The sequence below is a fragment of the Cygnus atratus genome, chromosome 4 (assembly GCF_013377495.2).
Source record: "Cygnus atratus isolate AKBS03 ecotype Queensland, Australia chromosome 4, CAtr_DNAZoo_HiC_assembly, whole genome shotgun sequence".
In the NCBI taxonomy this organism is placed as follows: Eukaryota; Metazoa; Chordata; class Aves; order Anseriformes; family Anatidae; genus Cygnus; species Cygnus atratus.
The window spans coordinates 59,688,748-59,716,515 of NC_066365.1; the positions used below are offsets into that span (position 1 = coordinate 59,688,748).

At 37.5% G+C, this 27,768-nt stretch overlaps 1 protein-coding gene across 1 annotated transcript in view; it reads left to right on the forward strand.

The window, feature by feature from the left end:
- The first annotated feature begins 327 nt into the window (after positions 1-327).
- The window catches only part of KCNIP4 (potassium voltage-gated channel interacting protein 4), a 437,812-nt gene continuing 410,371 nt past the window's right edge, over positions 328-27,768 (forward strand). Inside the window, exon 1 of the mRNA XM_050710490.1 lies at positions 328-468. Coding sequence (XP_050566447.1) covers positions 408-468 — 61 coding nt within the window. The 5' untranslated portion in view covers positions 328-407. The remainder of the gene's footprint in view (positions 469-27,768) is intronic.

A 27,768-nucleotide genomic window follows, 5' to 3' on the forward strand; every position in this document is an offset into this window, starting at 1 on the left:
GTGCTCCAAGAACCACCTGTGTGAAGCCGCAGGGCAGCGGGCACGGCCCGGCCCGGCCCTCGCGGGCTCTCCCTCGGGGCTTTCCCCGCTGCCAGGCCCGCCCTGCTCGGGCTGCGGGCGCCGCCTCCCACCCCGCGGAGCCCCGGCAGGGCAGGGAGCCACTCTCGGGCTCCCCTGCCCGGCGGGGACCGCACCGGGACAGGTCCCCCACGGCGTCGTCCCACAGCTCCGCGCCGCGGCCCGCCCCGCGCCGCGCCGCCACGGGTGGCGGGGGAGGCGCCGCCGCCGAGGCGGGGCCCCGCTCCCGATCCTGATCCTGATCCCGATCCCGCTCCGGCTCCGCTCCGCCGCCCCCTGGCCCCGCTCCGCCCCGCTCCGGCTCCCGCGGCCCCGCCGCGACTCCCAGCATGAACGTGAGGAGGGTGGAAAGCATCTCGGCGCAGCTGGAGGAGGCCAGCTCCACAGGCGGTAGGACGGGAGCAGCGTGGGGGCGCGGGGATTTTGTTCTATTTTTCTCCCCCCTTTATTTTTTTCCCTCGTAGTTATTTCGGGGTATCTCCCCCCCCCTCCACGTTTTCAGCAGCAAGTCTCGCAACTTGGCGTGGGGCTGGGAGGGGGGAGCTGCCTGCTTGCATGGGGGAAATGCATCTGTGGTGTCTTGCAAAAATTTGCGTGTGCCTTATGGGGACGGTAAGCAAACGCTTAGTGCTTGGGATCTGGGGCTGGGAAACCATCAGCGCTTCGCAAAGCCCGCCGTAAGGTGCCTGCTGTGACCCAACTGGTACTTTTGCCTTCGCTGAAATGATCTGGGGCTGGGTACGAACCTCTCGTCCTCTCTGGTGCTAACTCCCAGGAGGTAATTTTGGTCAGTCCCACTCACGCCTCCCTGCTTTGGTCTCCTTTGTACCTTCCTTGCGTAACTACCTGATGGAGACCAGCTCGTTCTAAGCCAAAGGATACCTGCTGCCTCTCTCTTCTCTGTACTGCAATTTGCAGTATACACTCACCTGAGGGAGGCTACAAAATAACTTGTGCCTTAGGGAGGAGAACAGCGTGCTTTGTGGTCCATCACTGCCAGGGTGCTGGAGTTTTCTTCCAGCATGTGTAGGAAACAGGTTTATTTAGAAATGAAGCTGCGTGGGTGCGATGCGTGTAACATGCTGTTGCTGAGGAAGGTGTGCTGTTGAAGGTAAGGTGGTTAAGCAGAGGAAGGTTGGAGAGTTAGCTGAAAAACTTTGCAAAATAGCCAGTCAAAAATAGGGGAAAGTTGCTCTGTAAAAAGAAAGGATGGAAAGCTGTTTCATATTTACTTCTGTGTTGCTAGATTTCTCATAAACTGTGCAATGCCAGTGTAGAGTAACAGTCTTGTCATGAAGTTGTTTGAAAGGTGCAGTGGAGTCCCACTCTTCACTGTTTTCTGATGTTTCAAAGTAGTCGTTTTGCTTGCCAGAGGAGGCTCACAGCCACGTGCCCTCTGTTGGATTGCACTCGGTTTTCTCTCTCCTTAGTCTCCAAGCTTTCCTCATTTGAGAGGGCTTGGAGCCCTTCACACAGGATACTAGATCACTTCCCTTGGGGATAGGAAACTTTTTCAATTGTGTATGCAGTTCGTTTTAGGTTATCAGCTCAATTGTTAGACTGGCTTTGCATTTCTTTAAAGCTTCAGAAAAATATACATTGTGGTTACCCAGCAAGGGGCTCAGCCACCAAAGTGATGATGTGATACTTCTCACTGCTTTTCAGATCTCAGCCCCAAAGTTATAATTCAGATGTGCCCCTCCACATACCACTGTCAGCCTTACAGGTCTTTTCTGTTAAATATCAGAAAGTCAGTCTGTTTTCCCTTAACACATACACCATCACTGGCAAACACCAGGCAGGCTCTTAGCTACACCTGTACAATCACCCAGCAGGACTGTTAAGGGAAAACACAGCTTGGGTCATAATTCAGATGCAGTGGATTTGGACAGCTGTTATTGAGGCATAATTTGGTTTATGGGCTGTTACTGTAGGTGTTGAAGAATAAAGAAAGTTTGCAACTTAATGTTTCATCTTACAGGTATGGTTAGCAGTAATGGGAAAGCGTCTATATGTAAACTAGGGAAATATTATCTGAATCCGTGCCATACAAATAATGTGATATATCAAGGTGATGTTTTTACAGAAAATATTTTCTGTTGAGCTGTATATTATGCATGTGTTTCATTTTGGTTCTCTTGATATGTATGTCTTGTCAATTTTAGAAATGAAGGAAGGATTTAATTCATATTAAGCTTGTAATGGTCAGAGCTAAGATACACTTTTGCACTGTTTTAAAGTAAGAAAACAAAATCTAACTGAAACATGATTTGATGTAGGAAAAGCATCTCTCAGAAATGTTATCTTTATTTTTTCCACTTCTGGCATAATAAAAATGACAGAGCTAAAAGGAGATAGCCCCTTTTCTTAGAGTGACATACCTGAGATCACCACTCAACTTATATCCCATCACTAGCTTGATTTTTGTTAAAGTCAGTGTCTAGCTTCACTGCTCTGGGCTTCCCCCTTACATGACGGAGTGCACACATGTTCATAGTCTCAAAATTTTGTTCCTTTTTGATCTGAACTTCTCTTTCCACCTTTCTCTTCTCTAGTTGTCTCCCAGGGCCATCAGCATTTTGGAATGCATTTGTTGGTTATTTAATAAGGAAGCATTCAGTAGATTTATTATCACTATTTCTCTTCAGATACAAACAATATTTAAAATGTTACTTATTTTTTAAATGGTGATGTCTGCAGTAGAATTATTGTAGGGGTTTAAAGGTAGTGCATGAAGCTCAGTAAATGAAACCAACAGAAAGAAGTGCAATTGTTCTTCCATTTCATTTTTTGAAATAAAGCCCAAGCAATACACAAGCAGCTTAAGTTATGAAAATTATTAGCAACAAAGGAACCACTTTGTACCTTTAAATGAGTAATGATGCCCTTTGGCCACTCTTCCCCTTACATTTACTGTATTGCAACTTGGAGGACATCTTTTACATTCAAGCTAGCGTCGGCTGCAGCACCACTGGGAGTTGTTGAGTAGCAAAATGCTTCCTCTCTGAAATACTCAGCCATTGTAAAGATGAACTGTTTCATCCCTCTGCCACATGAAACAGTCTTTATCAATGTCTTATCTGCGGGGAAGTTGTGTTTGTACTAGGATAGCCAAAACTCGTCTGCTACTGGGTAAAGGCAATGGTCTTGGCAAAACCAGAAGAGCAGAGGGAGATTATTAGAACAAGTTCACGCGGCTACCTGCATGAGTAAGTTTAACCAAAAGGTGTACTGTGGGTTGAATGTCTAGGACAAATTTAAAGTGGGGGGTGGACTAATATGAATGAGGCACTTTGTATGCACTGCTTGCTTTACTTTGCAGTATCATAAATTCAAAATGGGAATTGTGCTGACCAGTGTGCCCTTCCTCATTCAAACAATACAAATCTTGACGAAAGCTGTGAAGTAAATTTATGACAAGTTTTGAAGCTTTCTCTGTGGCTAGACAGGGCAATGTCAAATTCTGTATGTCTGAAAAGAGGCTGTCATTTCTACAGTATGTGCAGAAGACAGAACTAGTACTATTGAAAGGTGTTTAACCAACTTGAAGTTTTCTTAGTTTGGTATTCTCTGCCATACCTCTGAGAGATCCTTGTGCGATAGTGTTCACTTTTGATTTTAATGAATGGTTTGCTCTTGTTGCTTGAGGCGTTCTTAGAAGACAAAGGAAGCAGTGACAGAAGGACAAGAAACTACACAAGGGAAAAGTTTAATATAACAATTTAGGAAAAGCGATGGCAAGAAAAATGACGAAAGTAAGGAAAAAATGCACTGGAAGACAATGACAAGAAAAAGGGTGGGAGGGAATAAAAAGCAGTTTTTTATACTACTAAAGGTACAACTGATATTAAAGAAAAGCGTACCCTACTGAGTGATATGGGAATAATGAGGTATATACTGGACCAAGCCCTTCATAGCCAAGTTGGGATTCACCTGACACGATGAAAAGCAGGTGGTGACTTTCCAGGCAACTTCCACCAATAAATATATCAGAGCTTTGGGTTGTCTAGGAGCTCCATCCATATGGCGTGCTGTCAGTCAGGAGTCAGTGTCACTTTGGCCACTAATGATCTGTTGTCCCTTAACACTCTTCGTGTCATCATAGATACGATAGATCTTCTGGCTGTTTTATCTTGTGCACTTGTATCCAGTGGATCTTGTCTGTGCCTGAGCCCTCTGTAACACAGATATGTTCTCTTTGTAGGAGCCACAGTCAGAAATGCTGCTTCCAAATGTGGTTCTGTGAAATTGGCAAATATGCAAGGGAAGGAATAAATTAAATGGACTCCTGATCTAATACAGGAGGTATCTTTACAAATAAAGTATAAAAACATGTATATGAAGTATAAAAACATATTCTGCTCCTGCAGGATGGAGGAAATAACTGAAGTTTTGAGAGACCTAAATGCAGTGTAAGCCTCTGTATAAAATTTGGTCTTTGCCTCTATCTCCAGTTCCTGCATTCAGTGAGCACATGAAGCAGTGATTATATACAAAATTCTTGTATTGAGAGCCATATTTGATATGAATGCCGAAAATGCTTTGGCCTCCCACCAGTATCAATTTCATAGGCTTTGCAGAAAATACACTTTTCATTATTCTGTGTTTCAAAGTTACTAACCACGACAGGAGAGTTGATACAAATAAGCAAATGTCTGGACAAGTTTCAGGTGTATAGAGTTTAGAGAACTGATTCCAGGTGTTTTTAGACTTTATGAAATATATAGAGGCAGATGCAGGGTCTAGCAGTTAATGTAGCCATAAGAGAAGTAGATGGCTTGTGTCATGGAAAGCTTTTACAGTGTATCAGATATGCACTTAGGACTCATGCTTTGGGTTGGAGCTGAATATTTGATCTGCGCACTGTTCAGCTGTAATCTATCCCATCTCAGCCATCCTGTTTGCCATTGTGATTTATTCAGAATCTTTGGCACTTGAAAAAGAAAGTATCTAAAAATACCACAACGCCTGATTGCTTTGCTGTTTCATGGATATCTGCATTCTTGCCAGCCTGCCCTACTATCCTTCTCCCCCAAATTCTGCTTGTCCTCTCTTGCAAGTATACAGAGCACTGAAATAGACTGTATGGGAAACCTTGCTTGCCAAATGAATGCTGGTCATTTATTGTCTGCTATTAGCAGAGGCCATTACTCCTATTTGAGATGAGACAGAAAATATTGGCACGAGGTTGTGCACTGGGCCAGGAGCCAAATCTTTTTTTTTTTTTTTCCCCCCAGTAGTTGTAGTCAATACAGTCTGAATCAAGTGGTGTGTGCTAATAAATAACAGAATCCTTTAATTAATAGGTTTGGGCCTATTCTGGGGAGTAAGGGTCACAGATATAAAGACCTTCTTTCTTGTGAGTGTGTCATGGCAGCACAGCTGGAGTAGTAATGGTGAGGTTAATGGGCTTGTTTGGACGTTATATCTCTATAATGTTTGGCTTGATCTATAGTGTGGTTGTGTCAAAAGTGAAGGGACAAAAGGCTGAAATAGGTGTTAAAATTTTGATAGTTGTTGTCTCTTCAGAATCCTGTTTTCCCTAATCTTTGCTTGCTATTGCTTGGCTGGCTAGGCAGCATTTGGCCCAGGTTTCTCACTGGTTACACCAGGTACAATGTGGAAGAGAAGTGAAAACATACTTAATATATATATATATATATATATATATATATATATATATATATATATATATTTGTCTGTAGAACTATGGAAAGCAGGGAGTCAAATTATTTTGTGATGTTCTTAATTATTACTTTGTAATTGTATTGCAGGAGACTTGTGTCATGGGCTCATGTAGATGAGGACTCCCCATTCTCACTCTCTCCTGGGGAGATGAGTTCAGCGTTACCGCCTTCATGCATGCAGCAGCAGAGGAGGTTAGGCTCCAGCCTTGCTGCTATGAATCTGAAAAGTCCGTAGAAAACTATAAATTGGCAGCAGTTTAAAATATGTGGTTGGGTTGAAAAATATATCGAACCCATTCACCTCTAAGAATAAACCCAAACACAGAATAAAAGCTGTATATCTGAACACATACTGTGTTTTATTTCTGGCAGACTAGCAGAGACTTAATATGGTATTAAAAGGAGCTAGCTTTCTGTCAGAGGTCTGAAATAAATATAGCGTTACTTTTCTTTTGTAGTCTTTTTCACCTATAAAACAACTTAAAAACATACAACAGGGAATCACAACTATAAACTGTACCTCTAAAGAAATTTATGCTGCAGTGACACAGACAGTGGAATGAAAGTCGTAGATGCTTGTGTGTCCGCTGGAGAAATGAACTACAGGTGCAGGGCATGATGATAGGGAATTTTTAACTATAAATGTCTTGACCTGTTAAGAGCAATGCTTCACGCTTTGATGTTTGGATTTTGTTACAGGAGAAAATATTTCTATTTGTAGGCCAGATATTTTCATCAAAGAAAATGTAAACCCAGAAGCTTCCCTGAGCACCGTGAAGTGTCTAGCACTCTACAGCATGCTACATCGGTATGCCACAAAATGACTAAGTGGTGACAGCGTAGAAATGGTTAGACAAAATTAAAGGCTCTAAATGTCCTAAGACATAGACTGCAAGGTGGTTGCTTTATTTCATCCTGTCAGTCGGAAAGTGTTTGCTATTTTAATGATAGGAAAAAAGGGCCATTTTACTGATACATTGTCTTGTTCTTTCAATTTTCAGTTGTCTTTCCAGCAGAGATTTTTTTATGAATGATACTTTAGTCATGAGGTCTTAGTGCAACAAATCTTTTTCTTATTTTTGAATTTGTTTGCTTTTGCTTATAATCCAGAAGAAACATTTAGGATTTATTAGAATTTTAAACAATAGACATAAAACATTATGATGGCTCTGATTTGTCACAGTGTGGTGTGCTGTTGTTGTTGTTGTTCTTTTAAAGTCATTTATTCTTGCCCAAAATGAGAACAACCAGAAAAGCATGTCAGCACAGTAACTCATTTGCGTCTCCTTACTATACCTATATATCCTTTGATACCTGTGGGAATAATTGCAGTGAATAAGGATTTGGGCCCTAATATTTGTGCAAATCAGGAGAACACTAAACCTGGAACTGAAACACAGATCAAGATTACATGACTGCACGTAAAGGAAGGAAACAACTGTGCTGGAAATTCTTAGTGGTAATTAAAAGCTTTATAGCTCTAGTATATCCTGAAATAAAGTCAAACGACTAAAACCTGTTACTGAATCACTTGTCTACATGCCTAACAGTAAACTGAACAGCATGTCTAAGCACCCCTTCATTAGCTCTCTAGTCTCTTAATGATACAATATCTGGGGGGCTTCCCTAGTTTGTACTACCCGGCTAGTGCTGCCAAATGTGCATTTGCTGTCTGGGCATTGCAGTAATATGTTGCATTCCGGCTATTTTTCCCTGCTGTGTAAAAGGACTACAGTAGGAAACACTGAAGCTAGTGATGCTCATGCTGTGCTAGTTGAGGACACCTTAGGTCAGATCCCTAACTTGTTTCTTGCAAGAAATTTGACTTTCTGTATGTTCTCACAGAAATGGTTCTGGTAATCTGTACCAATTGATTTCCAAATCCTTGAATGGTTTTATTAAATAGAGCAGAAGCGATATGATTCAGATGAAATCATTGAGTCACTGCAGACATGGATGCTGCAATATTGACAAATATCCATCTGTGTATAGAAATATATATTTTTTTAATTTTGTTGTTTGTGCACCAAAACATAGTCTTTAATTATTTAAAAAAGTAATTTAAAAAGTTGCAGTATAACATTATGTCCTGTTCTTTACTTGTATTGCCTGTATAGTTTTTGCTTTGAGTTTTAATTCAAGGTAACGCTTTTTAACAAAGAAATTATAGTGTATCCTACCTCACAAGCACAGAGGAATTCAGTTCGGTTTAATCACTACTGAACAACCTGAGGAAAATTTTATAAAATTTAAGTAATTCTGAGTTTTAAAATTAAATGTAGTTATTTGACTTTCTTAGAATTTTTAACAATATTACAACATATGTTATAATAAAAACATATTGAAAGGCAACATTTTGCCAAATAAGAGCTAAACATAATACAACAAAAAGAACTGCACTAAATGGAAAATGTCCTAAATACGTGCAGTAAGTTAGAATGGAGGGAAAATACAGGGTTTGTTTTTTTTTGAATGTGATATAATTGCCTCATGCAATTAAAATTATGACCTTCTGAAAGTTGTGCTGTGTATATCTGTCAGATACAAGTGTCGCTGCAACTGAAAAAGAATCTTTTGAATATTATAGTATGTAGATGAGCCTGTAAACATGTTAAGTACTGTAATTTAACAAGGTATGATCACAGTTTCCAAATAACTGAACTAGTTCTTTTGCAATACTTTGGCATGAGCATCACTGCTCACGGTCTCAAAGAACATCCTAGAAAAGACTGATTTTTTTTCAAGATGTTTTGTTTCAGAGCATGCCAAGGTGCGTTATACCAAGCCTTCTGGGCTGGAAGCATCGGGATGGGGCAGGATGAGCCCCTGCACGTAGAGCCTGAGCACCATGGAGAGATGTGCTGTGTGTGTGCTGCACAGGTGAGCACAGGAATAATGACAGGCTGGGCTGTGGGGCTCCAGTCCTGAGCAGGTAAAAGAAAGGAGAGAAAAAAATCCAGAAATGCCTTCTTATGTGTGTGGCTTTGGTGGTATCTGAGCAAGCTGATTGTGGGATCTGCTGTTTTATTCTTTCACTTGAGATAAGCGAACCAGGTTTATCTAAAATACATAGGGGAAAAATCCTTAAAGAATACTCCTTTGAAACAATATAGAAGATGCATATCAAGTAAATCCAGCGATAGAATCATGTTTTGCTTTATTGAATGCTGGTAACAATACGATAGGTGTTTTCTCAGATCTCCATAGGTCTTGAGTTTTAACAGTATGCCTGTCAGATGATCCCCAGATGTCCTTTATCATTCTGACTATTGATGTATATTCCACTGTTCAGTAAGGGAATGGTACCCTACATATCTAATTCTTTATATTCTTTCTATATTTCCTTTTCTCATGTTGATTTATGGGCATCTGGGGTTGCCAGATTTTGTTCTAAGATGCAGTGTTATAAAAAGTATCACATGTAGTAATGCTGTCTATTGAGGATAAATCTAGACTGCTTCTCTGGAGTATTGTGTGCTGGCAGCATCCACCTGCTGGTAAGTGAAACAAGTGTATAATGAAGTTCATTGTTATTTTTGAAAAGATGCTATAATTGAATACATGCATACACTGGCTCTTAGGTGCACAGCCAGGCTATGCTGTCTACCAGCATCTAAGATGCCTAAGGAAGAAAAAGAGGAAAAAAAAATAATAAAGAAACTACTTTCTCTCAGAACTTACAGGTATGATTAAGATACAGAGGTCTTCATGCTACTGGATTAGTAACATACAGTATTTATATACTATGTTCTTTGATCTTTGTGTTGATGGTAACGAATGTGGGAGGTTTTTTTGTTGTTGTTGTTTGTATGTATGTTTTGTTTTTGTCCTCTGTTGCTTTTTGGAATATGTCATATTGTGCAATTGTCTTCCCAGGCTATTGTCCAGAGTTGGGTAAAGGAGTGAACTGTGGCTAGGACCTATGAACCCACTTCATTGTTTTTCTTCAAATCTATTGCTTTCAGTCCATTTCTGTAGGACTGCACACTTCTTTCCCTACCTGGGCATTGGGAAAAGAGGAGGTCAAATATCAGTAAGGATTTTGTAAACAAGCATGTGTTTTGCCCTTTCTGCTGTCCATTACTTGGTGGTGAATATTCCCTTTGCAGGAGAAGACGGAACCTCCAAGCAGTTCAAGCAATGTCTCCCTGCTCTGCCTCTGTTTGGTGTCACTTAGAAGGGGCACATGAACCCCTCAGCCAAAAGAGCCCTTTCTCTCCTTCCTTGTGTAATCTTATACCTCAGTCTGATGACGTTTAGACGTTACACAGTTCTTTCAAATTTGTTTGATTGTCAGTCAAAGGAGAGAAGAATATGCGATGTCTTCGGTGAACTTCTAGGTTTCTATTCAAGTTTTATAAAACTGAATTCCAGTAGTCAGGAGGAAAAATATGATGAGGTTAAGGGGAGGAAGGAACACGTGCAATTGAGGGTATATGGTGACATGGCTCTTTACATGGCACACCTGCTATCAAGCTTTCCCCCTAGTACTTTAAATCTTTTTTAAACACATAAGCTAGTGAGGCTTAAAATCATACAGATGCATGTTAAAATACCTTGCTTAATTAGCTTGCAAGGTTGTAGAACATTTAGGCATTATGTAGACCTGTAACAATATTTGCCTCCATTGCACTTCATTTTTTTTGCATTCATCTAATTTTCTGTTACTAAAATAGAATAAAACAGTTCTATATTTTAGACTTAGAAACAAGAAGCAATCTTTATAAAGTCTTTGAGCCATCACAGACTTCTTAAAAATCAGTGACTTTTTTTCATTCCTGAAGATACGGGTGTTATGCAGATAAAACCTCATGATGTTTAAAAAAATGAATTAAAAAAATCATAATTTAACTGTATGTTTTACTTTACCGGGTTTCAAAAGCTACTCCATATATTTAGAAATACAAAAGTGAAAACATTTTGACCTGTTCAGAATGGAAAGTAAAGCTATCTGAAAGGTGTCAGTATATTTCTAACATCTTATTAAGGAGTGTTTTATCAATAACACTTTAAATTACTACTAGACTGACAACCTGTTAAGACATTTTTAATTAAAGAATTCAGAAGAAGGGAAAACACACAAAAAAGCCTTTCAAGAACCCATAACACTAATGGTGTGTTCTCCAGCATGCTGCATCACAAAGAATACATGCGGAAACAGCTGTCAGTTAAGAGGCTAATTCCTCACAGAAAACAACAGCAAAAAGTTGATGGCATTATCAAACTGTTATTTGGTGAGTGGCAACTTATAATTCTGCTTGTATAGATGGTAGATTGTCCATTTTGCAGATGTAGTCTTAGAAGAAATGTGTATTCAATAGTAAACATACAGTTAATTACATAAACTGGTGCCAGCTTCTTGTTGGAACAACACTAAAACAACACTTTGTGTCCAAGAGAGGGCATATTGATCAAATGCACCTTGCACTGAGGCAATTAATATGGATCTTCTCAATCCCTCGGTGCCTGTTGCATTGTGATTAGAAGGGCTGATGTTATGACAGTTGCAGTGCAGTGTAGTGATTACAACTGAAAATCATCCTATTGTACTTAAGGAATATGCTTTGTCATAAGCCTTTGAACTTTGTTGATAAATAAAACCTTTTATTCATCAACACTTTAGTTCAAACATTTTGTTTATATAGACTTTAGTCCTTCAGATTCTGAAATGTGTTACAGAGAAGGAAAGAAATAAAGCTTTTATTTCTTCCTGTGTGGTTGGTGAGTTATTAAACCAGAAAAAGATAGATGGTAGCTTTATAGGATATCCAGCTACGCTGACAATGCACTTTATAATGCTAATGTAATGCAAAAGTATATGTGGAACAAAATGAGCTATGTAAGTAGAGTCTGTTTCCCTGTTGAGGCCACTGAAATTGTAACTTGTCTTTTTAAGAGTCAGCTACTTATTTACTATATGGGAAACAAAACGTTTTCAAGGAATGCTGGTATATTTGGGTAGTATCATTGTTTGAGAGATTTGTATTTTAAGGGGAAAAAAACCAAACACTACCACCAAGAAAGCTGTTTATTTTCTGTCTCATAATGAAATAGATATAGTCAAGTTTCCTTATTTCTGTGGGAAGCTTGATGAAAGTCTGTAGGGATCCTCATGGGCCTCCAGATCTGGTATCTTTTGTGATCTGAGTGGGTATTGGGGGAAGGACAACTTGAACTTGCACAGCTTTCCAGGTGTTAGATTTGGACCTTCCCTTCAGAAAGCAATTACACAGGTGAGGGGGAAATTTTGACAGTGACCTTTTTATGAACTGCATGTTTTCTTAGGATTTTTTTTAGCTCTTCAACATTTTATATGTAGCATTAACATCTTTGTTTTCTCTTCCACGAATAAAAACTGAAGACAGTTACTTTAAACAAATTTTTAACACCAAAAGTCAATGTCACAGGCAATAGTGAAGCTTTTGAAGCTTCAAAAACTTGTTATTCAGATTATTTTTATCAGTGGTGTACTATCTCACACTTGAAAAGATGTGCCTCTGCTTTATACGAGTGTCTTACTGAATGTAATTATAATGATAAAATAGTGTATGCTCATTCCTCTCTCGTTTTTCAAGGCTGATGTATCTAAGACTTTAATCAAGAAAGATGTCATGTATTTTAACTTTTATGCCAGCTTAAGCCTTTCTAGTTGTAATTTTTGGTGTATATACTCCAAAAGTATTTCACTTGTTGCCCGGTGCCTGATTAAAATCGCCATTAGAATGGTACTTGCATGCAAATGACCACAGCGTATTTATTATCTATCCTTTCAAAATTCATTTTTATAGTTTGATAGTTTAGGGGTATGGTTCTTTAGGCTTGTAGTTCCAGGAGAGTTCTGTGATAGCTCATCTGTGGATGTTAATAAATTAAACTGTGTGTTTGAATTCAGTTGTGAGGTGTGATAAAGCTGTGTTAACTAGCCCAGACAGAGCCTTTTATCAGGCAGTCCTCTAGAGGCACCGAGCTGACGTTATGACTTTACACCATTCAATATTCCTCGCCTTTTCCTTGCTAGGAAAATGTTACACTGTTGATTTTTATACTTGTATATATATAACATCATTTCTTTTGTGTATACTTTGGCAGCTTCACAGGGTTAACGTTCATCACAACTAATGCATTTTATACATTGTGTGGCTTTGCCTTCACGGTATTTATTCTCCCTTTGAATTTAATTTAAATGTTCAATAAATATATCAACCTTGCATTGCCTTTTTACTTCAGAAGAACTTTGTCAGACACTTGACCTTAGCTGGAAATAAAGCAGGCAATGTATTGTATTTGCTATGCCTGTTCTTGTATAACTTTTTATCAGACTAGTCATTAGCCTTTTATTAAGCTATTAAAACATTAAGCTATTATTTACCTTTTGATAGTGCTGTAAAGAGAACTGCATTGTTCATTGGGTGATAGGTTCACAATGCTTTTAATTAAAATTCTCGCCATCTTAAAATAAGGTTGCTGGACAGTTTCTGAAGTTTTGAAGAAAAATAATTGGTAAGAGACAAAGAAATTAAATTGAGATGGCTTAGTAGGAAGATCATGACTTTCTCAGTCTAGGCATTCAGGTTCTGCCTAGATTTGGGAAATAGGATTTGCAGAATGAAATGGTATTCAGTAATGATGAATAAAAACTTTACAAAGTTTTATTTCAGACTGGCTCTTGGCTAGTTCAATGGACTGAATACCTGCTAATGGTTGGAGTACATTAAGTGATCTTCTGGAGCACATCTTCCTACTTAGTTTCATCTAAAAGAATCCAATTTGTGCATTCTAAATCCGTTCTGTGACGTGAACCAAGATGTGGTATCTAAGGAGTATTAGGTGACTTATTCTGAAAGCACACCCCCAATCTGAATGGAAATGCTAAATATGTCCCCATCAGACAGCACTGTGGGAGTCTTCCACTTCTCTAGAGGCCCAGAAATTTGGTGTTTGTTGAATTACAGCTTCGTCTGCTTTGCAGAATTCAAATCTGATTCTTTCTAGCTCAGGGAATTTATGGAGACACTCTTGGGGACCATGCTAATATTTTAAGGATGTTTGTTAAAGTTTGGGCCTATATATATTAACGTTTGCTAAAATACAGTAAAACATTCAGAGTAGATATTGATTTCAACAAAATTGCATCTTGTAAAATATTAAAGTCAAATTCTCTGTCAGAGATGTTCCTAAGATTTAATCACCGTCACCAAGCATTAGTATTATCGAGGAGAAACTGTTAATAGCACTGCAAAGAGTATAAATCAGTATGGAGATTGGGTAACATTTTATATTACATTATAGAATCATAGGATGGTTTGAGTTGGAAGGGACCTTAAAGATCTAGTCCCAACGCTCCTGTTATAGGCAGAGATGCCTTCCACTAGACCACTAAATCATGTTGCCCAAAGCCCCGTCCAGCCTCACCTTGAACACTTGCAGGGACAGAGCATCCGTACCTTCTGTGGTCCACATTAGTTTGTTACGGCACCAGAATTTGAAATTCTGAAATACAGTGTCAAAGCTGTGCAGCTTACAGATTCTTTTAAGTATGTCTGTAAGTACATTTGTAGTTTGATCATAGTAGTTGAGTAGGATTTTCCTTGCACACCATGACTGTGGGCTCTAATGTTATTCTCACTTGCTATAGAAATGACCACAAAGCCAAAGGAATTTCATTTGGTCTTCGCCTTATTTTTCAAGCTTAGAAACTACACCTTGCAATGCCTTTCTATCTTAAGGAATCAAGTGTATTGTTCAGAGTGATTATACTTCTTCTTTTAAACATTGCTAAATTGCTTCCAAATCCAATTATCTCAGAGATGACGCAGCTACCAGATTTATTCTTAGCTCCTGTAAGTACTATCTCAGCCTACTATGAAAAGTGCTTTAAAATCTTGAGTAGATAAAGACTTTGTTCCTTGTCTCCCATATTCATTTAACTTGAGAAACACCACACAGGTTTGTTTTTTGCAGAGCTGTGTGAGAGGAATGCTATTGTATGATGGAAGCTAAGAATGGAAATTATTAATGGTAAATTCTTGAAGGCTGAGAGTGACTGAAACTGATGAGGCCACACCTGGAATACTGTGCCCAGTTCTGGGCTCCCCAAGGAGAGGCATGGACATAATGGACGGAGAGAGTTGAGCAAAGAGCCATGCAGATCATGAAGGGATTGGAGTACCTCTCTCCTATGAGGAGAGGCTGAGAGAGCTGGGACTCCAGCACAGGGAAGAGACTCAGGGTTTCTCATCAGCGTCTGTAAATACCTGAGGGGATGATGTAGAGAGGATGGAGCCAGGCTCTTTTCTGTGGTGCCCAGTGCCAGGACAAGAGGTAACGGGCACAATCTGAAAGACATGAGGTTCCCTCTGAGCATCAATACACACTTCTTTACTGTGTGGGTGACTGAACACTGGCACAGGTTGCCCATAGAGGTAGTGGATTCTTCCTCCTTGGAGATCTTCAAAAGCTGCCTGGACGTGGTCCTGGGCAAACGTCTCTACGTGGCCCTGCTCAAGCAGGGGCTTGGACCAAGTGATCTCCAGAGGTCCCTTTCAGCCTCAGCCATTCAGTGATTCTGACTGAAACCAATGACTTTTTTTTTTTTTTAAGTGCCATTATACACTATAGGTACATTAATTGCAATTAAGTTTTTAGGGATACTTGTGATTTTGTGGCCCCCAGAATGGCCATATATGGCATTTTCATCTTTATATAGATTTCTGTGCATAGTTTTGTATTTAAAAGTTATGCCAGGGATGATAATCACTGAGGAGAATAGAAAACTGGAATTAATATTTTTAAACAAATGGCAGGGAAGGCTGTAGTTATCTATGAAATTTGAAGAGTTGTTCTATAGTTAAGATGTACTGTGTAACTAATGGTTTATGGGTTGGAAAGGAGTGGTTTTAGGTGTTTGGTGCTAACTAATTCAGCTCTCGATAAGTGAAATGCTTAAACATCAAAAAAAAAAAAAAGTGATTAGGTTTTAATGGTTTTGTTTAATATCTACCCAAAGATGTAAGTACTGAAGCATTACACATTTGAAAATATGCATCTCTCTAAAAGTTAGAACTTTATTGCCGTGGTCTATCTGAAAATAATTTTGGGAATAAAATCTTATGTTAATTTAATTTTCTTATCTGTTAGGACTCTTATTTCTGTACATAGAACCCTTGTGGAATGGGATCCATTCCTTTTGCAGTTTCTCTAGCGCACTTCATTTGCCTCTTCAACCTTGTTGGTTTCCTATTTTTGTGAATAGCTATCGATGGCTGCCTAGGTGAGCATCAATAGCTGGAGATTTGAGCCACATTGTTGAAAAGCTGCATTTGTGTGCATATGCATATATAGCATGCAAGAAAACTTATTCTCTGTTTCACTGTCCATGTATGTTGACTTTGATGTACATCCATGGTGTTTATAAATGAAATTAATAGGTCAGCTGGATAAAACAGATAAATCTGTTCATACTGGCTTTTACAGAAGTTTTCATAACCTAAGTCTGGGATGCATACAAAGCTGTCACATTTTTCCAGTGAAAATATAATCCTGGTTAGGGGTCTGGAGTTTGTTCACATTTTTCACTTTGATAAAATGGTGTTGAAAGTTTCTTAATGTGTTGTAGCCCATGGCAGTACCATCTAGATATTACATAATGGCCCATTTAAGAAATGCAGTCAGAACAGATGCTATAAAGCTCATATATTAACTTGCATAGAGAAGATGCCTCCAGTCAAGTGAAGAATTTTGCAGTTACTAGTTGAATACAAGGAGCTGCACAGCTGAACTCATGTCAATATTAGCCTATTTTTAAAGAAAAATATTTGGTGATTGTATCATAATACAAGCTGGAGCTTTTTCTTTAGAGTTGTAGTATTACATTTTTCTCTTCATCTTTATTTGAATCACAGGAAAGTTTTACCTGCCTGAAATTCTGTCTCTCTTAGAGCCTTATTTTATGCTAGGTTGGATACTGATATCACTATTGTGGTTTTGCTCCATATTTTTTATGATAGAAAAGTGAATCTTTAACTCATAAATTTTCTTACTAGAAACTGTAGTATTAATAAAACACACTCAAAAATGTTTCAGGGAAGAACATGAGCTGAAATATTTGTACTTGTCAGAAATCTCTTTTCTTGTAAATAAAAACGTAATTTCAAGGACTTCTTCATTCTTACAGTGAAGCATCAATGTAACCTTGTTTGCAAGCATTTGTTGCATGTCTAAAAGTTAGAAAAGAATAATAATAATGAAAAAGTGTCTGAAACCTTTCCAAAGCATTTAAATTTCAAATTTTGATTATGAGGTTATATCTTGTGTCAAAAGCATACATAAGAAAATTGCCCATTAGATTTTTACAAATTCATGAATTTTTAAAAACAGGTTGACACTTTGAGGTGGTCCTGGTGGGCATATTAGCTCTCTACCAGTTTTGAAGGCAAGACAGATTTTTAATCAGTGTCTTCAGACCTTGTAGAGCATATGTTAAAGACTTCAGTGGGACAGCTGTTCAAAGTATCTTTCCATGCTGAAACAATGTTCTGTTAGAACTTCTCAAGACCATACTGGTTATTTTAGTAGAGAGGAGATACACATTCAGTTGCTTCAGTTTATTTATTAGCAGTTTGCTTATTTGGAAACTTCCTGTTTTTCAAGGTGTAGGTTAGAACAAGATGCTTAAATTTCAAAAATGACAACTAGTATTTCCATATAATAGAACGTGGCTACAACCGTACTTCAAATGTACCACCATTTATTGAAAGAATTAAAACCACTGAAAGGAGATTCAGGAAATACTGCAGCTACCTGTAGGCTGATTGTTTTAGTACATACCACTTACCTGTACTAGATCAGCTAACTGGATAATCTGCTTAAAAAGGTAAACTGAATTGACCATCATAATTATCTCATAGTTGTGTTCAGAATGCTTCAATCTTTTCACTGTTTCCTTATTTTGATGGCGCAAGCTCTATAATTACATTATGGATGTTGATACCTTTCCCCACTAGTAAAGGAAATCGGTGTTTACTGGGCCAATCTCTCATGGACAATGAACTATCAGAAAAAAACCGTCTTCTCCCCAAATTGACATGCTCCAGCTCGTTGGACCGTTTTGTATTTTGCAATAGAGGGGCCACCGGTGTGGTGGAATCCCAAGTGTATGGCCAGGGATGGAGGAAATTCTGTTGTGGTTTTTGGAGGAGCAATACAAATGCCTGGAATAGGTGTCACGTTCAAACTTACAAAGTCATAACCACAAAAAAGAGTGTACATGCAGGTAAGGAGACCCAAGTTGAGTATAATTGTTCATTTCTGAGAAAACAAAACAAAAAATACCCTAATGACTGACACTTCTCAAAATAGAGATGTGCACCTGTGGAACTCCTTCTCTGTTAACATCTTTATTCAAAGATGTAGAGTCATCCACAGAAGAGGTAAGTCACAAAATTTGACTGAATTTGTGCTTGAAAATAGTCAGGGATTAAAAGTATTTTGATGAAAAGAGAGCCTGCAGCCATGCTCTACTCCCTCATGCTTTAAGACATAGTCACCAGGACTGAAGATGGAAAGAAACCCTTTCTCCAGACTGCAAGAAAGAGAATACTCCAAAAAGTCTGGTTATATTAGTTTGCTACCTTTTTGCCATATTAATGTAGAGCCTGTTTAAGATTCTGGTTTCTGCATTCATTAAATCAAATGACTTTGTTAATACTAGCTTAGGGCAATCTGGGGATACATTAAACCTTAATTAAAGCTAGTGTTAAGTGTTGTATGTGGGCATCACCTTTTGGAACTAAAACCACTTCAGTGCAGTTATAAAGCTGTTGAAGTAGTGAACTGACATTGATTTTGAGAAGAGAGCTCTTGAAGTCATTTATTCTGTTTATATGGCTCCTTCTATCTTGCAGTGAAGTTTAGCTTTTCAGATTGGGACATAATTTGCACAGAAACCTGATAGCCTAATTTAAAAAAAAATAAAGTCTTATTAATATTGAATTTCTTTGCTAATCAGCCAGCAATTAATTTAATGTGGATGGCAGCAGGCTTAGAGGTACTGTTCTGTGATTAATTTGCAGTTCAGCTAGGAAAGGATTATGGTAACTAGTTATAGTAGAAGCACTTATATTTTAAACTGTTTTTACTGAAGGAACACTTCTTATATTATGTGATTATTTCATAATAGCCCTTCTATCTTTTGATATCGATACCTAGAGAATGCTGAAATTAGTGCTATACACGCTTGTTTAAAGCACATTTGATAATTAAAACTTTTGATACGAGGAATATTTTTCATGTCTTCACTTTCCCTTTTGGTACATCTAAATAAATATGTTTGATATTAAGACACATTGCATCAGGCCTTAACAGAACTGTATTTGAAAAGGAAAATAGAGAAAAAAAAAATAAAAATGAAAGGTAGAGAAGATAAAAAGGCTATGAACCTGTCTAGCTTCTTGTCGTGCTACTTTTTGATCTTAAATACTTTCTGACATGGTGAAGATGACTAGATATCTGTATGACTTAGTCTTTAAAATGTTCATCCAGTGGTTTATTTGTGCTGTACATGTAATTCCCTTTAACAGGAAAGGAGAAAGAAGATGGGTTTGATGTCTATGTGTAATGGGGTATTTAAATCAAGTTGCTCATATCTGGCTGCCTTGGTTCATCATTCTGCTCAATTACCTTAAGATCTTTCTTTTCATAGATTAGCAAAGTTCGGTGTGCCATGTAAGTAACAAACACTTCTGTGCGACATGATGTTAGATGGAATAAACCAGACACATTGCTGTATAATTCAAATTCTCCAAAAAAAAAACCACCCACAATCAAATATTGATGGTATGTCCTCCCCTTGCAAATTCTCTATTCATAGAGCTCTTACCGATTCATATAAGAGTTCTGTACCCTTGAGGGCTTGCAAAGTTAGACTCTTACTTAAGCTGTACGCAGTCCAGCACCAATTAATGGGATAACTTAGGTAAGGTTAACTCCCTTTCATTGGCGTTATGGCACTTCCCTTGATGATTAATTCCGTTCTACTTCCAGAGGAGTTTTTCTTCCTATCCTTAACATCAACAGTTTACTCAAACAGCAGAAAGGAAAAAAAAAAAAAAAAAAAAAAAAAACAAACTGTAGACATTGGTAGGGAGAGTAGTATTTTGAATGCTTTGTTTCTCCCTGGGGAAATCTTCAAGTATAATGACTCTTTTTCGCTGACATCAGGTTTCAAGGATTCTGCAGAGAGTAGCGGCGTGTTCTAAAATAAAATTGTACTTTTCAATGTGCGCTACAGGGTCCTAAAGTCTCCACTAAGTTTTCTCTCTTAAAAAAAAAAAAATAAACTTGAGAGAATTGAGGGTTAATTCTGAGGTTTTTAATTATTTTGTAAGATGAATTTCAAATAAAACATACATCATCCTGGCAAAAGCAACAGAAGAATTTGTGTGTTTTGTTTTAACATGGAGACATTCAGCAGTGCCTCATATAAATATATAAGATTTTGGCAAATGTGACAAACGGAGAAATGTCTGTTCCTTGCCATGAATATTAAAGGTTTTCTGACTGAATGAATGCTTAATGCAAGGAAGAAATCAATTACCAATTTTTTACTGGTCAAATCATTACTTTTTGACAAGTTTATTTAAAAATAGCCAAATGGGACTGAGGGTAAGTGAATGAAAAATCTTTTACTTTCTTTCTCGTTTTGCCTAGTAGGAAATTCCTCTGTCCGTTTGAAACCCATTCATTCACAGCATGTTGTACTTACCTGTATTGGGCCCAGTATTCTTTTTACAGACATAGAAAGTTCAGCCTTCTGTGTAAAGGAACTGGGGTTTGCTTTGACTTTTTTTGGAGGTAGACAATTACGAGTAATGTCAGTCTGTCTCCCTAACAACTGTCATTGCATGGCCTGATTCTTCTGAAGACTCAAGAGATGAATATTAAATGTCTGTACTTTACAGTGAGAAAGGACTACACTGAAATTTCACAGAAGTAATAAAATACCTTAATTTGCATCATCTTGTGATTAAAATGCAGTATGCAGGTTTGGTTCAAATACTGAAATAATATGATGCTTTTTCTCTGCATTGGATGTTTTTTTGGACACGATAAAAATACTGTGCTCAGTTCATCCAGTTCAAGTGGGAAACACCACAGCTTAAGAGAACTGTAAATGTGTTACCTGAGCCCTGACAAATTTTTTGAAGTGATGCTAAATATACTAAGAAGAAATTTCCCTTTTCACAGCAGAACTAGCCTGAACATTTTATTTCTTTTTTGGTCAAGCAGACTCTTTAAAGCTCACACAAAATTTGGGGCTGTGAGCCTGTGGGGAGAAGCTAAAAGTTGCAACCCAGGAGACTGACAGTATTAGTGGGTATCCAGCCATACCCACAGCTTTTTAATTCCAGCTGCTGTGGGCTCCAGAAGGGCCCTGGTGGTTTGCACCGTGATGCCCTTCCACACAACCATGCTGCTACCTGCAGCTGCCTGCTGCTTTCGCTCCTCTCCCATTCCCCAGGCTCACGACAAGGTTTGGGAGGGGATTATTGCAAAGCATTTGTACCGCAGCATGGATCCTCCTCAGATGACCAGGAAAATTTTACAGTGCTCTGTTTCATATCATCAAGAGCACTGGTAATGATCCTAATCTTCCAATTTTAAAAAAAGGTGATTACATTGTTATCATTAGTGCCTGCCTGTTCTGGCTTCCATCAGGTTGATGCTTCAAGGAAGCAAAAATAGTGAATTCAGAAGTTTCTTCCACAGCGTTTTTTCTAGCCCAGTGATAAATGGGTAGTACTGGAAACCTGAAATAACCCCCTTTTAAAAATTATTTTTAAGGAATTGATTTGGCTTTGGCAAGGATCCGGCAGTTTTGGAAGCGTGGCCTTTATTTAGAGAGGTTTGATAATGCTGATGCTATATTTCAGTACAAACTAACCCACAGAATGCTTTTGGAAGAGCATTGGCATTTACTGACTTTCTTTCAGTGGGTAAGGAGGTCTTGAATACCTTATCTGAAATCTATTAATGTAGATTTTATTGGATTATTGGGTCTTGAAAGTTTAGTTAATATTATTGAATATTTTTTCCTGTTTATTTTTTAAAATATTCAGTGAGTTTATGAATGAAGTTCGGGATTGGTTAAAATTGATAATATATAGTATACGCACAAAATCTAGCGTTGAATGTTTTTTAGCTATTAGATTTGGCAGAACTGCTGACGTGAGCAAATGTAATGGTGCATTTTTTATGTGTTTCCAGTTGCATATTTGTTTGCTTAACTAAGAAATTGGAATGGATGTACAAAAATTTTGGTAATATTGCTATCAAAATATCAAAAAAACCCAACAAACAAACCTTCAAAACATTCCAATATTCAGATGAATTAACAAGCTAGTAACTAAGTAAATATTTACTGCACAAATATTACTTTTTCTTCATTCTAAGAAGTGTTGATCAAAAAGGGGTAACCAAGTAGGATTTAAACATTATTTTTTTTGGGTTTATTAAGTACTTGAAATCAGAATTGTATCGGGATTATTTTTATATGATAGCTAAAATAAGGTAATAAAACTAGACATAGCAAATATACAGTACCATTGGAAAAACTTCATTGAATTCAATATCTGAATCAGTACCTGGGATAAGCAAATGTTTCTTTTTTTAACCTAAGTAAAATCAGACTCTGTGGAATTCACTACCACAGAAATGGTTGTTTCATTCTGCAACATATGTAGAATAAATTATCCCTGTTCTTTTATATGCAAATACGGACAAAAATGAAAAAATATAGTCTAGTTGAAGAATTAAAGGGATTTATTTTTCTAGGAAAGGCAGAAGAGATGTCTAGTGTTACACCATACAAACAAAATGAAAGAAAAGAATCTTTTAAACTGAAGGGAAATACGTTTAGTTTTTAGAGCTTTCTAAGAGCCAAAAATTTGATTCTCAATATGATTTAAAGACAGTGGAAGAACTATCACAGGTGGCTTCCGAGAAACCAGAAAAGCCACATCACATCGCAAATGAAGACTTGTGCATCTTGCTTTGTTCCTTGGTTCTTAGCTTTCCAATTTCCATTGGGCCACATCAATGTACTGGATTGTTTTAAAGCAATAGCTATCCATCTATCTGCTGAATTCTTATTTTGAGGCTCACTGCTGTGGTAATTTGAGTGCAAATTAAGTGAGAGAATTCAGTAGCCATCCAGTGCACAGTATATGAGTAGCTTTTAATAATGTACATGGCAGGAGCTTATACAATGATTTTTCTTTGAACTTTGCTTTCTTTTTCTTCCTTTTTATTTTTTTTTTAATACGTATTCTAATGCTGTGCAGTGTTAAACCCACCTCTCTCCATTTATCAGTCACTTAAAAGGAGAGATTTTTCTGTGCCAACATCAGGCGGCTGGCACAAAGTTAACTGAGTGCTAATTACATTTCAAAAATTTTCTGTGCTCAGAACTGATTAGTTGCAAAGCCAGAAAGTGTTCTCCTGCTTGGTTCCCATCTTTGTAGATTTTCTAGGTCATAACGTACCTTAAGACCATGGTTCCTCAAGCCTTTAAGATATCCATAAATTAACCTGTTTTCAAAGCATTCTGTGTATTAATGTGTGTTGAAGAGTCATGAGCTTCTGTTTTACTTCACCTAGGGTTGCAGTTAGAAAAGTGCTTTTGTTAGACTGTCTTCCATGGGCATGAAATATTTGTAATATCTTGGAATCAAGGGTGCTTTCTACATACAGATATTTTATTGAATTAAAGCTGTTAACTTCTGAACGGTGAAGGTGTGGAAGGATTTCCCATGAAACTTCGAAAGAGAGGAATAGCAATAAGATCCAGATGATGGAAAGGATTCATTTAGATCTCCTATGAGGATGATATTACACTTACCAGTAAGGGATTAAACATTCTTTACTTACAGTTGTAAGAAGTGCAGTATACGTGACATCTCAAAAGTCATTGAGATTTAAGTAGCTGCTTCAAACTGATTTTCTTTTTTTTTCTCCTGAACTGGTAAGTTAAATAGACATTAAAAATGAGATGTCTTAACAGGGCCATAACACTTGAATTCTGAATAGTATGAATGGTACAAGAGCAGTTGTACTAATAGTTTTGTCTTTCTAATACAATTATTATGAACCTTAATCATTGTCGGAATTGATAACATGAAAAAATGCAGATGTTTTTCCATTAATTAACATAATAATTCTTTATATTTTCTTCTTAGTCCAAAATGTGATTAGTTTCCTTAATGTAGTTTGATTTGTTTAGTAGCTAGTAGTTTAAATTTCCTTGTGACCTTACGCATGCAACAGAATAAACAGTTATTTTTTCTCATGCGTTAAATAAGTTTGTGGTTGGCCAGATTACAAAACAGAATGTGTTTTCACAGAGATACTTTCAGAATATTAATGTGCTTTTCATGTTGTACCTAACAAAGACTTCAACTTCAGTACTAGTTGGTATAAATATATTTAAATGGCTCAGATGTTCAAACTACCTTGTAATATAATTAACTCAGACCCATGCAATTATTTCAGTATAATTACTTTAATCTAAAACTTTGCCATTACCTTTTCTATTTTCAAATTCCAGTAACCAACTCTATTCGCTGCTGCAGATGATGAACTATAGTGCTTATCTTCAGATGTTTCGTTTAGAACTGTCTTGTATCATGACTCTCTTAGGATGAAACTTTACAGGACTTTATGAAGGGAAGAAACGTTCAGCCTTCCTCACGAAGCATGGTGAGGGAAAGAGTTTTTCTTATCAGTAAAAAGAAAACTTTGCAATGTGATAAGACAGAAACTTGAGACTTGTCTAGAAAAAATGTCCCTAAGGTTTAGAATACTAGAGCTTCACAGTGAGATCAGGACTAGGTTTGGTTGAACTATGCTTTTTATGTATACAAAAAAGGTTTGATTCTGTCTGGTCTCCTTGATACCAATGTAGGCTCTCAGTGGCTCTATGGAGCCCCATGTTTTTAGCTGAGAACCAGCTAGTGCTCTGCCTAAAACCTGTCAGTGATAAGCACAATAACTATGAGGAATGAATCAAGAATTTTTGTTGGTGGTAGGCTGGGTGGATCAATTATTTCCTCCCAGACTACTGTTGTAGGCTTCTATGCAAGGCTAGGTAGCCTAGAACTGAAACAGGTTTGGTTGCCTAATTTTGAGTACTAAAGTATGCCAGGGAAAAAAAAATCATCTTTGTAAGCAAGGCAAAAATATATCGTCATCTCCTAAATAAATATCTTTGCTGTTATATGTTGATTTCCAATCATACTAGTGAATGATAGTTCCTTACCTTTTCCCTAGAAGGTTGAATGGTTCTTAATGCATTCATTGTTAGAAGAAAAAAGCCCAAACAAACCAGTAAATACGATTCTGATGGCAATTATTTTCCTATTTTTGAGCTGCCTAAGCAGTAGGTACTTTTATTCATGGATAATTATTCTCTGCAAATTTTCCTAAAGTTTAAATAAATATCACTTGCAACTAGTTTGTGTCAGCATTTCTCTTCATCCAGTCTCACTCCACTGCTGTATGCGTATTCTGTTGCATAAACTAGCCACAAAATTAATTTTAAGTTTTTATAAGAAGTATTTGAGTGACAGAGCTACAGCTTTGGTATTGACATTTTATTTTTATTTTATTTTTTTGCCACAAGGCTTCTTTTGGCTGCAATAAAATTAGAAGGTAGAAGATTGTTCTTTTTCCTCATATTTTTGGGGATTCATTATCAATTTTTTCTTTTCACATTTCTTATTTCCAGTATAAAATTGCTCCTAATTTGTAGTATATGTGCAGAACCTACATTATTATATTCTTTTCAAAGGGTCTTGATTCCTTTTTCAGTGGTAATGATTTGTCTTTCTGTATACTGAGTGGAGCAGATAATTAACTTGCAGTAAACAGGATCAAATTTTGGGGACTTGCTTATGAAAATCAATAGGCACCTAGGTGATTGTGTAACCTCTCTATTTTTGTAGCCTCATTTGCCCTGTTTCTTTCATCGTTACTTTTTTTCAGATGAGGATATCATTTTGCAGTTATCCCAGAGGTAAGACTTCAGAGTATACTGCACATTTCCCAAGGCTTAGAGAAACAATATTCTTCTTAAATCAAAAACTAGCTATTTCTATTGTTAATATCTCCTAACTTCTAGTCAACAATTTCTTGTAAATTTTTACATGATGTTAAAGCACTGAAGTAGTCTGTGTTTATTTAGGGAGTTTTCTTTCCCCTGCTCTCCCAATTATACTGATGTCTGTCAACTGAACATTTGGCTCACTGATATTTTTTTTTAATCTCTGTCTACCAAACAAAACCCAGAGATATGTAATTCATTACATTGTATAGGTTAGAATTTAGGAAAGTAATGATTCCCTGAACTCCTTGAAATTCATCTATTACTGTTTATATATGGGACTTTTGCCTTGCAACAAATGAAAAAGAAATCTCTTGTACAGACTGCAGCTATCTTATCTAGGATTGTACTTCTGTTTTATCCGTATTTACAGTTGCTTTCATTTTTCACACTTCAGTATATGGATGTATGAAACATTAAACCTAATCACTCAGTGTTATGATACAAAACTGAATCTCTAGTCCATTTGCAGAGTTGCACAGGTGTGCATCTTTTGAACTGCTTTCAGAAACATTTCTCATAGTTAATGTTTATTTTCTCTTCAAGTCTTTAATATTTGATTGATGAAAAATCACATTAGTGGTTTAACTGAAATACTGTTTCATGTGCTCTCAAAGGACTTCCTTCCAAAGCTTGAATCAAATTACAGGAGGTGGTTTGAAGAATATAGTAGCTGAGGGAAGAAACTAAAATCAATACAGCTTAAAATTTATTGTCTGTTTTTCAAAGTTACTGACTCCTGTATATCGTTTTAAGACTGTGCTTCTATTAAACTTGGGACAAAGTAGTGTTCCTTTACTTGCTAGATTATGGCAAAACATGCATAAGGAAGCAGATATTAATGAGAGAAAGCATTGGTCTGGAACTCAAGCTGTCTAGGTCAAATTCCTGGCTCTGCTACACACTGCCTTGGGCAAATCACTTGGTCTCTCTGGGCTCCCATTCCCCATCTGTCAAATGGAGACAATGGATGTATTCTTCTCTGTGGCCTTTGCCTTGCCTAGTAGTACTGTGGTGCAGAGGAAAAAGAAATGTTTCTTATAACATGTTTGTATACTACCTAATATACTGCAGCCATTAGGTATTTCCATAACATAGTAACGGATGACAGCCCCAAGGCGGGAGCATTTTTAATGCGTGTTCTGTGAAATGCATTTGCAGTCTACTTTAGACCAGCGTAGAACTTGAAATAGTGTAGAACTTTCTCACAGCCTTTTTGGCAGATTAAAATTTTTTTTGTTTACCATATTGTGGTTGCCATAAAGACTTAGCACTGACACCACATACCACCCCGAGGTATTATTCTTTGAGTCCCTCCCCATTCTGCCTACCCTGGCCACTCACAAATACCCTCATAATGGGCATTATCAGTAACTAGCGCACATCGACTGTTGATAAATAATGGATTTTTACTGTCTTCCATGACACTGCTAGTAACATTAACTTTTACGTCTCTTTTGCATTTCTTGATCCCATAGTCCCTATGGGTACTAGGACTTGATAGAAATTGAAAGGATATAGTATGCAGCCAGAAGAGGGCAGGTCAGGGCAGAACATGCAGGAATTTTGCATCACCTTCCGCTGGGGCTCCTTTCTGAGAGGCTTTAGGTTGAATTGAAGTTTACACACTCAATTTAACAAGGGAAGCTAAGCACCGAAAATCAGATGGCTTCTCTGTCTTTTACTCCCTTCTAACACAGCAATTTGTGAATTTCCGGTCTTGTTCAGGTTCTTTCCCACATAAAATCTTCAATATCTACCATAATGAAAAAATGTGCAATTTATAAATGCCTTCAGATGAGTTAGAGAACGTAGAGGTGTTTTCAATTTCATGGTTTTTATGTGGAA